Source organism: Morone saxatilis, unplaced genomic scaffold (assembly GCF_004916995.1).
Source record: "Morone saxatilis isolate NCDOM2014 unplaced genomic scaffold, NCSU_SB_2.0 Contig12, whole genome shotgun sequence".
Taxonomy (NCBI): Eukaryota; Metazoa; Chordata; class Actinopteri; family Moronidae; genus Morone; species Morone saxatilis.
Window position 1 is genome coordinate 1,954,539 of NW_023339674.1, and position 13,289 is coordinate 1,967,827.

The window sequence follows — 13,289 nt, forward strand, 5'->3', positions numbered from 1 at the left end:
CAACTCCCATGATCCCACGCTACTACAAGACGTCATCAAAGTTTGTTATTGTTTTGATGTGAGAGACTCCCTAGCGGCACATTTACACATTATACAATTAGATGTAATGTCTTTAAATGTTTCTTTTTGTATTCTGTTTACTCTGTTTTTACCTTCCTGCCTTAACTTCATAAAAGCCTTGGCTAAAAACACTTCTTACTATGTTTGCTGTATCTGTCCCTATCAAATAAACCCTAAATAGGGTTGTCTTTAATTGTTTATGAATTCAACTTTTCATTTGTAAAATGACAATTATGTTATTTCTTCTTTCAAAAGTAACATAAACTCACTTTAAAAGCCCTCAGAAATTACCTTGTCATTTCATGAGTATTCTTAATGTTATGAAATATGAGTCAGTTTTCATTAGGGATGGCTCAATACCTCATCTTTTCAAACTGAAAAATAAATAAATCAAATTATTCATAATCTGCACTCCTTCCTCTTTGAGGATGCCTGACCTTTACCAGCAGCGGCAGAACCTAGGGGTGAGTGGATGCCGCAGTTCAGGAAGACGGCCTTTGGTCGATCAGCTTTCTCTCAGTTTAAATAGTGAGGAAGTGGAATTCCATGCCCATTAACATTAGAGACTCAGGAAGCTCTGCAGTGTTTAAACCAGCCTCAAGCTCTGGCGGAAGTCAGCACAAAAATGTCATCACCAGTGATTGCCTTTATTGTATTTATTATCATATTAATTCTACTTATTATCTCACACTAATAGACCTTTTATGTACTGTGCTGTTTTATGTTGTGTATTTATGGTTATGTGGTCGTTTATTGTCCTCCTGATGCAAATGAGCTGTTAGCTAACTCTGGTGCAAACAAATAATAAATAAATAAAAAAAAGGATTGCTTTATTTACAAGAAACAATAAAAAAATGAATATGAAAAATGTATATATTTTTTTTATATCTTGACTCAAGGTCCAAAAGTGTTTTTGATGTCTACTTAAGCCTCTGATATTTTGATGTTTTTAAAATCCTAGTCTCAATTCTCTTAATTAATTCACATCATTTTAATTCTCATCATGAATTCTCATTCATTTAGGTTGTCCCTTTCATGTGTCACCCATCTGTATCTGCCACACACTGTCTATAACACAGGAGATAACATACCAGCAAACAGGCGTGTTTGTAGGGTTAGTTTTAGGTCACTGAGCCGGTCTGAATGTAACTCCAGCAGCTGTGTGCGCAGGTAAAGATGTGTCAGCGCGCAGCTCCGCGCCGCTGCTGCGTCTGTGCGCTCCGCTCCGTCTCCGCTGCCTTATCAGGGAGGAGCGCACCTTGTGTGGCTCAGTCGAGTCCCGGCTCTCCACCGTGCGTAATGCGGATCTTCCCCTGCACCGGACACCGTAGAGACCACAGTCTCATCTGCAAACGGCCAACAAGCGGCTCAGTTCATGGATTGTTTTAACGCGGGGGTCGTTTCTCATTCCAGAAGACTGATTTCATCCGTGGACATATTTTTACTTTTCCGGTCGGTAGTTTCCAAAGTGAACAAACCTTAGAAATGTTTCTGATGCTCATCTGTGGGAGCTCGTGCTTGAAACGGATGACCACATTACTTCACGTGGGTCTGATCCTGCAGCTGGCGGCGTGGGAAACGGTGAGTCCAACAGTGGTAACACTCAGGTTCTGGATCTGCGGGACCAGGTTTATAACAACCCCCTAGTGCATTCAGATTTAGGTTGTTTGACACTAACAAAAAGAAGCTTTTTTTGCTGCATATTTAAAGAAGAAAGCAGTTTACACTTTGCTATGGGAGCCCTAATCTGCCAGTTTTAAAGGTCTTAGTACATATTATTTTTCCTAGTTTTGACAACCATAAATATATTCGATTCTAATTAATTTAAGCATTTCAAATATAATTTAGAAATAAAAATAGCACAGTTAACCAACCTTTTCTACTTTTAATATTAAATATTGTTTGCTCATTTGGATATTTATTTATTTACTTGTCATTTTCTTCTTTCTTGTATTGCAGTTTAATTGAATTATGTCCATATACTCCCTTGGTTGGAAAAGGGGGGAAAGTTCAGTTAGATTTTATAGATTTAACACCATAAGCAGTTTTTAAACAACTTATATACTATTTTCATCATTTAGATTGCTACATGTGATGTAATGGGAATCTTAAGCTATCTGAATAACTTATTGCAGGGGTTCCTAAACTTTTTCAGGGCAAAGACCCCCCAAAAAGATGCACATTAGACCATGGACCCCCAGTTTGAGAGGATTTTCTAGTAAGTCATCACCTCTGTGTAATGTTTTTATTTTTAGGTTTGAAGAAAATAAAGTCTTCATTTACATTCAATCTAAAACGCCAACCCTATTTCTTCCCTCGTTCTTTTTCTTTCATTTTCCAAAAAATGGGATAAAATTGTTAATATTATATTTCTCCTTTTGCTGGGGACTCCCCTACAACCCACTCGTGGACCCCAGTTTATGCCTTATTTATGTCAGATTAAATATTAATACAGAAATGCAAGTCCAGATGAGAAGCTGTTTTCTGCGGGTATTGACGTGCTGCCCTCCTGTTGTCTGACCTGTCTGAATTGAATAACAGTAATTACCTCAGGGATGACTAATTTCATATGTGTACAAATCCTTGGGGATGAAGCGATTTAACTCCATTATTAGCTGTTCTGTGTGGTGGTTTAATATTCCCAACGTTTGCCATATCACCTGGACTTTTGCTTTTTGCTCTATGTTGGTGTCCTAATATAAAAAAATCCTAACATTTGATGAATGATACATAAATATCAGTGAAAGTTTCAACTATGAACAGGAGCATACAGTGATAAAAACATATACCTCAAATAAATAATCAATCAATAAAAAGTATGATGCAGTGGTGTCTCGCGTGGCTCCATTAACACTGGACACTCACTTGACTCTGCTGCCTTTGGCTCCAGACTGACAGCAGCAAAGAGAAAGCATTAATATTTTTTTCTTTTTTCTGCATATGCACATTCCCCTTTTTGAAATTGAAATTATGCAGACAATTCACGGTGGAGAATATTTCTATTGTATTCCATTTTATCCTTATTTGAACTTAATGCCATCCTGGAGGCTCCGTCAGCCGCACCTGAGGGCTCATCAGGATCTAAATCCTGATGGAGGATTTGGTTTTATGACATCTCTTCCCCAATCCTGAAGACTGTTAATGATCCTTTGTTGTCCCTACCTTTATTAGCTGCTTCCTCCAGAGACTCTGCTGCACCTCTGATTGGTATCAGGACTGAAGGTGCTCATTTGATCCACTCCGCGTTTTCATTATAGTCACTGACATTGATAAGAGCAGGATGGACGTCTAATGCCACTTATTGACCTGCTGGATCACTTTATTTGCATATAAAGCGATAATGGCAGGAGGGACTTAGTGTGCACACATCCACATCTTTTTTTCCTGCTCTTTGTTGGTATTTTATTTTATATATATATATATACTGTGAGCTTTTTTTCATCAATTCTTAAAAGCAGGTTTACAAATTGCCAATATCCGTATTGGAAATTCCTCTGATACTGCCTAAAATGCAGTATTGGCCAGTACATATATAATATGTTTACACACATATATGAGATCAGGACTTGGCTGATGCCTCTATATGACTTACATAAACAAACAAGACCATCAGTGGCTATTTCTACATAGTGATTCTTGATGCCTGCCACCAGTTCAGATTTGGTCGAATTCCCCTTGAAATCAATGAAACGATGCGGTAGAAACACTACCACTTGTGTCCACAGAGGGTCGCCAGAATCAACACAAAAGAATGTTCCTTTTAGTTCCTTAAAACGGCATTAGTATAATAATAATATATTTTTGATACTGTTACCTTGACATCGATACTGGTTCCTGATCATATGAAAGGAGGAAACTGTTCAAAGACCTGGGAGCAGCTGAAGAAAGTCAACCTGGATAACTGGACTAAAATGATGAACTAAAACTGAATATTTGTACAGTATTGGACTATATAAAAACTATAAATAACTGTCAGATATTCAATATTTGGGTTCACTGTACAGTTTATCAGTTGTTCTGTACTATTATGTAAATATGGCACCTTGCATGGCAGCCACTGCCATCAGTCTATGAATGTGTGTAAATGGGGTGAGTGTGGCATGTACAGCGCATTGAGTGGTTGAAAGACTAGAAAAACGCCATATAAGTACAGTTAATTTACCATTTAAATTTCTGGTAATAGTGGCAGAGTGAGACCTCTTACTGTCTCTGTGCTAGAGACAACAATCCACTGTCAACCTTTTCTCTTTTCACGTGTCTGTAAACACTATGCCGTCTGAAATGCTGGGGGATGTGGTGAACGGACTCACAGACGAGCAACAGGTTAGCTGCACTGGATAACTAACAAGCAGCACAAAGGTCATTAGTAGTCTGTGCAGATAAGTCCTGTCTGTCTCTGGGAACAAACCAATGTGTTTTTTTACACTTATTTCATGTTCTCATGTATGAAATAAAATACTACATGTAGATTATATTATTATTTTAACATTAAAACACCACAGGTAGGACTACATATTGCCATCCAGTTAAGTAGGCCCACTGTTATAATTTTAACATTGCAACCATTATTAATTTATAATTTTTCCCGTAAAAACTCAACAGGGCCCTTTAGAATTAGAATAAATATAAATGTATTTCACTTATGCATTGTGTAAGCAACATAAGAGCTACTTTCATTACTTTCACTACATCATATAGTGTTGGCTAGTTCAATTTATTTATGTTTTGTTTGTTTTATTATTACAGTGCTTCATTATTTGTGAACTCATCATATGTTAGTAAAGTAAACTTTTACTTACAGTACGTTAATAAATGTATGCTATGACATTCCACCATTTGTAGAAAAAATCTTCAGATTTTCTACAGAGAGCACTTTTTGAGCCTTGACGTCAACAGACTCACTACCCTTTGTCTTCAGCTGGAGGCAAGTTAAGCGCCTGCCTTGAAAACATGACATAATGCCTTAAAATCAATTCTAAATGCCACAAGTGAGCAGTGCAGAGAGGTCAAGGTGTTTTTCTAGATTGTGAGTTATCTTTCTCGTGGTCGTATTTTGTCCAAATGGAAGGCGGTTAAATTGATTTTAGGGGCCAATAATGAGTGACAGTTATCCAGTTACTGGAAACGAAGGCAGGAAGGGTCTGTGTGTCTGAAAATAAAAAGAATGATGCAAATTTAAGAGATGCTCCTAAGATGACAGATGGTGGATGTTGTTGTGCTGTTAAAATGTTAAAAGAAGTTTGAAGAGAAATTACGGTTTATTAAAACTTGGGTGTTGGGGCTTGAACCTGTTTGTCTGGACAAAGTGGCGTGTTCGCACAGAAAGCAAAGTGAATTTTTGTTAATGTATGCAAAGTCAATGCAAGGCCATGTGAAATCTGTCCCATTCGCATTGAAAATATTCAACTTTGACCAAAATATTCACACGTATTGCAAGGCTTTTGCAGTTGTGTCTGGGGATGATTATCTGTGGGCACCAACTACTGCTTCATATTTATACAGACAAAAAAAGAGACTGGAGGATGTGAGTGAGAGGAGAGGTCTGATCGATTCGGTACACCTGTGTATCATCAGCGTGAAATGAAAAATAATCAATTACTTAATAATAATAATAATAATAATAGGCATACTTCACACACACACACACACACACACACACTCTAATGACATCAGAGACCTGGTGATTACCGGTCCTTTGTATTACTGTTAAATTTTGAATGTAAATGATGACGGCGAGGTAAAGGTTGGCTGGAGGCGACCGGCGCCCTGCGATAATGACCCAGTTAAGACAGTGATTGAATTTAAATGACATTGCTGCCACGTAAACTGTTGCCATTTAGGATCGAGGGTTACAATAATTAAAGTGCATGCTCAAATGGCACTCTTGACTCACACACACACACCACACACAATCTGATTTTATTATTCTGCACCTATTAAGTTGGGGAAAAAACATCTGCCGGGCTCTACACTTCATCATATCAGTTAAACCAGATTCTCTGCACATCACTAAACTGTAAAATTACTCTTTGTGCTGCTTCATAAGACAGCAGGTCGTGCTACTATCTTGCTTGCATAAAGGAGGTTTGTTCCATAAACCCGCTGGGCAGATATGACTGTGATGTTTTGTGTCACGGTGAGGCTGCGCTGCCAGATCGGGTTTCAGCCACACAGACTCTTTTGTTTCTGCTGTAGATATAAACTATCAGTGATTTAGAAGTTTATAGGCCACCCAGTTAAAAGGAAAAAAATGTGTAAATATTTTGCCTTTTCACAGTAAATTCTCCTCATGTACAGTTATGTGTTTAGGGGGTACTGTGGATTTATCAGACAGACCTTAAATTAGAAAATAAGAGTATTTAATTTAGAACTGTTGGAAAATAAAAAGGATATTTGATCATGGGAGCCTGTGTCACAGTTAATCTCGCTCTTAAAGTCTCTTCCAAGCATATAAGTCTGTGTAATGGAAGGAACTGATGGCATTATGTATCAGAAAACCTGGATTTACCGTGTGAGGCATCTCAGTTTGAGAGTCATAATCTCCAAAGGGGTTGCAAGACAGGTACCAGTTTTGGAAACAAGACAAAACAAAATTCATATACTTTAATGAACATAATCAAACTGTATTAATAATAATAATAATAATAATAATAATAATAATAATAATAACAATAACAATAATTCTCACTATGTACTGTCTTTGACAGCTGGAGTGTCCAGAAATTACACTAGAAGGACTATGTCATATTTTGAAGTGGAGGACCACTGATTTGACGATTTGGGAGTGTGTCCAGGTTGATCACACCTGGGACACAAACTCTGTTCTTCACTGTCAAACTCCTGCAGTTTGTGCAACACAAGATCGTAGCACATAGAATGAACCTATTACCTTTCGTCCAGAACATACAAAACTCTCTCTCTTTTGACTCAAAGTAGAGACACAAGAATGAGCTCTTACTAAGTTTTTAGTTTCTGAGCAACTGATCCAATGAAGGAAAGACACACACAGAATGACCGTTAGACAACAACTTGACAGCTGTAGGGTAAGATGTCCTGCAACAGGCCAGGAGGGGTTCCTATCCAATGGTAGTGTGCGTCTCCTCTCGTGTTAATCCCGGACACTGCAGCGATGTGAGAGGATGAGGTCAAATGTCAAGCTCACCTGCAGAGTCTCCATCTGTCCAACAGGCAGGTGTTCTACCTGCAATGGTTCACACATTTCAAACCAAATAGATTTACAGAAATCAATTACACACCTTCGGAGCAATTATAGGGATTATTTCTGCCTCGACAGCAGAACAGATGAATAGACTTTATGACAAGATTGCACAGAATTAATGTAAGGGTGAAGATTCTGCTGGAATATAATATCTTATTGAATAAAGACATATTGTAAGATTATTATAGGCCTACTGTATATGGGTCTGCTGGTTTCTGTCCTCCTCCTCTGCACATTCTTCAGAAGACGTGAAAGGAAATGCAAGGAAGAGGAGACAGTAGATGTCAGGAATTTAAGAGGAAGTCGTTGAACTCCCACGTGTCAGCTGTCGGGTGCTGATTACCGTGCAGAGGTTCATCACTGGAGGGAAACCGCCTACGCCTTCTTGGTTTTCAAATGGGGTGAGAGGAAGAGCCCTGCATGGGCCAAAAACTGCATCCCCAGCCCGAAAAAGTCTGCAGTTTTTTAGCCCGAGATCGACTCCGAAAGCAATATGACTTTAAGCTCTCCCTGATGTAGGCTGTCTCTCAAAAACACACACAGGCCCCAAACTATCAGTGATTTGTAATCATACCCACAAATATTATTACCCTTGTGGTGCCCATAAAATGTTTTTTAAAATGCTGCAAAAGTTCCCCTTTTGCAAGCCCCTATAGTTGATAAAACACTATAAATTGCTGTCTAGGGCAGTGGTTCTCAACCAGGGTGAACAGAAATAAACAAAGATCAGAAAAAACAAGATTTTTTAGTCCCACCCCGCCATTATTCCATACAAAAAACAAGTTCCCCCAAAAGCATATAGTTCACAACACTGAATAAACTGTTTCTCCATAAATGCATCACGACTTTCTGCAGAAAAAAATACAAAATCAATGCAATGCAGAACTATTCACCTGTATTATTAAAGAATTCCAAGGATTAGTTCGGGACTAGGTATCAGCAGATACTCAATATTAAATGGGGATCTGGGCCAAAAATATTATCAGAACATTACAATGGTATTGAATTGGGTATCGAGAATTGTGGAATTTAGCTGTATTAATATTAATATTGGTTTCGCTAGTATGGTAAGAACCCCAAACAGGCCCGAACTCGGCCCGAATTGACTCAGCATGCCGGGGCCCGTCAGGTCCAGTGAGAGGCAGGACAGGGATATGTATAAAATAAGGATTAAATTAAACTCACATGAATGTTAGGCAGAACAAAATATTAGTAAGTAGTAGTAAGTAGTAATCAACACTTAAACACTTAAATGCTGCTGACTTAAAAATAATATTGATTATAAAGGGTTGTTTTAAATTTCACAAGGTCACCGCAGACATTAAATGCACTTTCTGCATTTACTTGGCTTGATATTTGTGCCAGTGAACAAACCCTGGTAGCCTTGGTCCACAGCACAGGGTTCCTCCATCAGTTGGCTTTTTGTAAGAATCAATGTTTAAGGAATCAGTTTAATGCTGAAATATGCATCTTTCAGTGTTCTGCATTATGTTTGAATCCCTGTTCTTCCTTCGGTTGTTCCCAAACACAGTGTGAAGGCTTATAAACCAGTTATTTACTTTAGTCCTTCTTTGCTGAATCAGACAGATTCTGTTAAAGTAGCTGAATATGTAAATCAGCCACACTTGCAAAAGTTGGATTATATGCCAGCTACCACAGTGTATTAGATTTTCTTTTGCATTAATGTGTTGATTTTAATGTGTTGAAGCTGCTGTGGGACGGCTGTGTTTTAAGCAAACTTGGCTTGGTAATGTGATGACTAGCAACGCACAGAGTTCAAGCGAGGTGAATGTGTTGATCATTAAACTCTTGAATATGATAAAAAATTAAACTGTATTGAAATATTTTAACTGAATGTATTTATAGATTTCAACTTTAAGTAGCTTTGTAGAGTGCTGCAGAGATGATGTGTTTTTGTAGGCTAACCTGGGAGTTAGCATTGTCCCAGTTCCTTCGACAATAAGCTAATAGGATTTATCCATTGGGTATTTGATTACTGCAGAAATTAAGCTCTGTTGCAAGCAAAGGATTATGACAGTTAAATGTTTTGTTCGGGAAGATAATCTTCATAAATAAACACCACTTTTATGATTTTTGAAATGTAAATGTGATTTCCAGAAGTTGAATGCTAACATAAAACATCAACCTATATACATATTGTATAAACAATCTACACCACAGTCATATGATGCCTCACCACCACTAAACTTCTAACTTGTAACTAAATCTTGTAATTAAAATGTACAAGTTGGAAAGTTTAAGTCAGAATAGTTTTGCAAGAGTGCGGGTATAAACACATTGAGGCTGTGAAGGCGTACTAGTGAGTAGATAAGTCTCCATGTTGTAACGTCAGAGACAACCTCTGTAGTCTGTATTTAGCCGCTTGTTAGCAAACGCCTTTTTTAAGACTTCAAAATTAATGGCCGGTGTATTTCTCTGACGTCATTAATGTCGTAGAAGAAAACGTGAAAATCTCATACGCTTGTGTTAACCAAAAAGCCCATTGACTTCAAGGTGAAGGCACCAGACATGCTAAAATCCTAACACATTTCCGAAATTGATTAAAATCACTATATATGTTAGTTAGTGATCTTTTCAGCGTTGATTCATCGATGTTACGAGGAAAACTGCAGTAAACAATAAATAAATAAACAGTAGTCAAAAATCTGCAGTGGTGAGAACAGCCAAGTGGATTGTCCCGTAAATGCTGACCATCTATCTGTAATGAACCTGAGAAGATTCACAAAGGAGGAATAAAACCGGGGTCAATACAAGGCCTATCAGTAAATTATATGACAATTTGTGAGTAAGTGCTGTCCTGTACTGTCTGTCTGGAAAATCTCCTGGAAAGGTCAAGAAAATGATTTCTTAAAAAGAGTAAGAACCCTAGGGACTCAAAAAGTCAAACCCTTTTGTAGGTCAGTCTTTATATAAAAATCTTGTGACACAAGATAAATAATGAAAGAATTACTGTCATTGTCAATTTAAAACATTCATACCATCCTAATAAATAGTGTACTGTAGGTAATATTGTAGTCTGTGTTAAATTAAGTTAACACTGCTGCCCGCTAAACCTTGTATCATCACTGCCGAGTGCTTTCATGTGCAAATCAACTCCGCTCTCTGTTCTCTGTTTGTAGACAGAGGCCATCCACCCGGACTGCGCCCTGGTGGTTCAGCACATGAAGGCTCAGGAAGAATGCAACCGGATCCTCAAACAGGAGGAGAAGAACCACTCCAACAGGACAGGTATGTGCATTTTAATCAAACATCGGGTCCCCACAAGGTTGACAACTGACTTTAGTCTTAGGACTTGGTTTAAGAGTTAAGATTAAGCTTAGCCTAAGGTTGAGGTAGGGTTGGGTTAGATATATAGTTATGCCAAAGTTTAGGGAAACCCTTTAGAGAATCTTTGCTCTATATTAAGTGAGTTTTTATTTTATATTTTAATGTAAATTGACTAACTGAGATTACTAATTAAACTGTACAGTTAGTATAGTTTGTAATTAATTACATTTTTGTAGACTCTAAGCATTCAACCCAGTCTCTCGCCAAAGCGTGTAATAGATTCACCGATCCACTAGAGGATACCGTGTCAGTGTCATGTTTTACTTTGCCTAGATGTGAAGTACACACGTGTATGAAGGTGCAGTACCAGCAATAGTATAAAGAGCGACAAAGTCCACGACTGGAGGAGGAGGTGGCTCGTCAGGTATGATCTTTTCATAAACCTAACCAAGTATATAAAAGGCGGGGTTTGAACCAGAGGTGGAAATGAGCAGAATCCACCGCAGTCTAATTCAACTCTATTGTTCTTTTGTTGTGTAATTGCTTGGTGTCTAGTGATTTTCTGCATCAGTACAACCGGATTGTTTTTTTTTCTTACATTATGTGAAGGAAGAAGAAGAGAACGTTGCGTTCAACCTCAGAAACACACAGAACACTGTCGAATAGAAAGCACCCCAAAAAATCACACATGAGGAAATGATTGAAAATTGAAAACTGATTCATAAATAGGGTTTTAGGGAGAAAATAGACATAAAAACAAACACTGTTGGTTTTTGTGTTTTTTATGTGAATATTGACACATAGGACAAACTTCTCATCTCCTCTCTACAAAAGACAATTGGCAAACATCAGTAATAATGACTTAAATATCTTAAATTAGAGGCTTCACTCCGCAGGACTTCTCCTCTTCTCTTCATCCTGTCTCCTCTCTGCTCTCCTCCTCTTTCCCCTTGACCAAAACAGACCAAAACCATGTTACCTTTTAAATCACAGCCAGTGCATTACTTTTACTCTTGGAAAATGTTTTTTTCACCCCTGAAAAAAACACACAGAACACATTTAAATTAGAAACTGCTCTCTCTGTGGAAGCACTTTTCATTCAGAAGCACTCTTGAGTGGGCTTGACTCATGTCATGTTGTAAAATTACAGACATTCAGGATGGAATTTGGCATGTTCTTAGGTTTGAGCTTGAATGGAGAGTGCATCACTGCGCAGTTTGGATACTGTTGAAATCTATTTTTTTTAAAACGATCCTCTTATAGACTGTGTACATCTATATATATACACATATTTTTCACTCAGAATAATTATGGGCTGAGGAGTCGCTTTTCCTTTCCCTTCCTCCTCTTCAGCTTCTTCAGAGGGTGTTAAAGGCAGCAAAAGGCCTTGGCGCTTTCACAGGCCTTGATGACAAAGCCAGTGAATTCCCACATTTCATCTGTCCACGGGATTGATTTCTGTATGGAGGTTCTTCATTAAAGAAGAACCACCGGGTAATCCATTAAAGCTTCTCAGACAATCATAACATCCAATAAAAGAGAAACAACTCTCAAAAATCATATTTATTTGTGGTGAAATCCTGTCCAGTTTGTTTTTTCTCCTTTACTTGGGAAGGTGTTCGTTACAAAAGTTTGAGAACTCCTGGATTAAAGCACACTGCTTCAAACCACACCTGAATGTAAAGCTCACAGCAGCCCGCTGTGTGTGCCTTCCTGCAGTCGATGATTGCGGCTGTTTAATCAAAAGCACAGTGAGCACATTTGCTTCCTGTTATTAAATTACTGTCCCTCCCTTGGCAGCACAGCCAAAACAATCAAGGGAACTAATCAGGTGAGGAGATGTCTGGATTAAAGGAACAGATTGGTCAACCTGGCCTGGCCCTGCATTCATCTCCGCAGCTCAGGTAGAAGGGGAGCCAACTGAATCAGAAGCAATTCATCCATTATCCTCCCTTCAGTGCCTCAGAAGAAAAAAACTCAGCCACTGGAACAGCTTGTCCTTCAGAAGGACCACGCTTCATTTTCCATCTGAGATGCTGTCTGAAAGCATGTCGATTACACCCAAAATATGAATCCTCTTTGTTTTGAAGTGTTTGGAGTTATGCGACGGGGTCATTCCAGGCAGATAAGCTCTCCAGTCTGAAAGTGTGGATGAAAGCTACGCACTCGGTGAGACAGTCGTCTGCTCGCCTGCGGGACTGCCTGTGCATGACACAGCTGGTGTCGTTCAGAATTAATTGCATCATTTGTCACCCTTTCCTGTGATCATCCAAAGCAAAGACGTGACAATTAGCATTTGAGGCGGCAGGTACGAGGGTTGAACACTGACTGAAGTAGACTGAGGTGCCGCTTCACTTCTCCAGTCATCTTTTACAAAACTGGACTGTCAAGAAGGAGAAACCCAGCTGGTCCTGTTTGGTCTGCCCAGTGGCTTAACCAGCCCACCAAACACACAAAGTAAAGCACAAAGTACAAAGCGCTTTATAGGTGAGTGACAAACTAATACAGGCTGGAACATGCTTCTCTTTCTGTATGTAGGTGTACATTGCTTTAAGTACAGTGTTAAAGGTTTGATATATAACTTTCAGATAAAACAATAATGGTGACACCGGTGGCTAATAAGTGAACTGCAGTCAGCATCCTGTTGCCTGGAGAAGGGTCCAGCTGCGGCTTGGGCGTTCCCGTCATGACACAAGAACGCCTATTGGGCGTTCCTGGTAGC

General features: G+C 38.7%; 1 protein-coding gene across 1 annotated transcript in view; it reads left to right on the forward strand.

Moving 5' to 3' along the window:
* Nucleotides 1-1,250: 1,250 nt before the first annotated feature.
* The window catches only part of ghrhrb (growth hormone releasing hormone receptor b), a 37,748-nt gene continuing 25,709 nt past the window's right edge, over nt 1,251-13,289 (forward strand). Inside the window, exons 1-2 of the mRNA XM_035653665.1 lie at nt 1,251-1,641; nt 10,420-10,528. Of these exons, the coding sequence (XP_035509558.1) occupies nt 1,546-1,641; nt 10,420-10,528 (205 nt within the window). The 5' untranslated portion in view covers nt 1,251-1,545. The remainder of the gene's footprint in view (nt 1,642-10,419; nt 10,529-13,289) is intronic.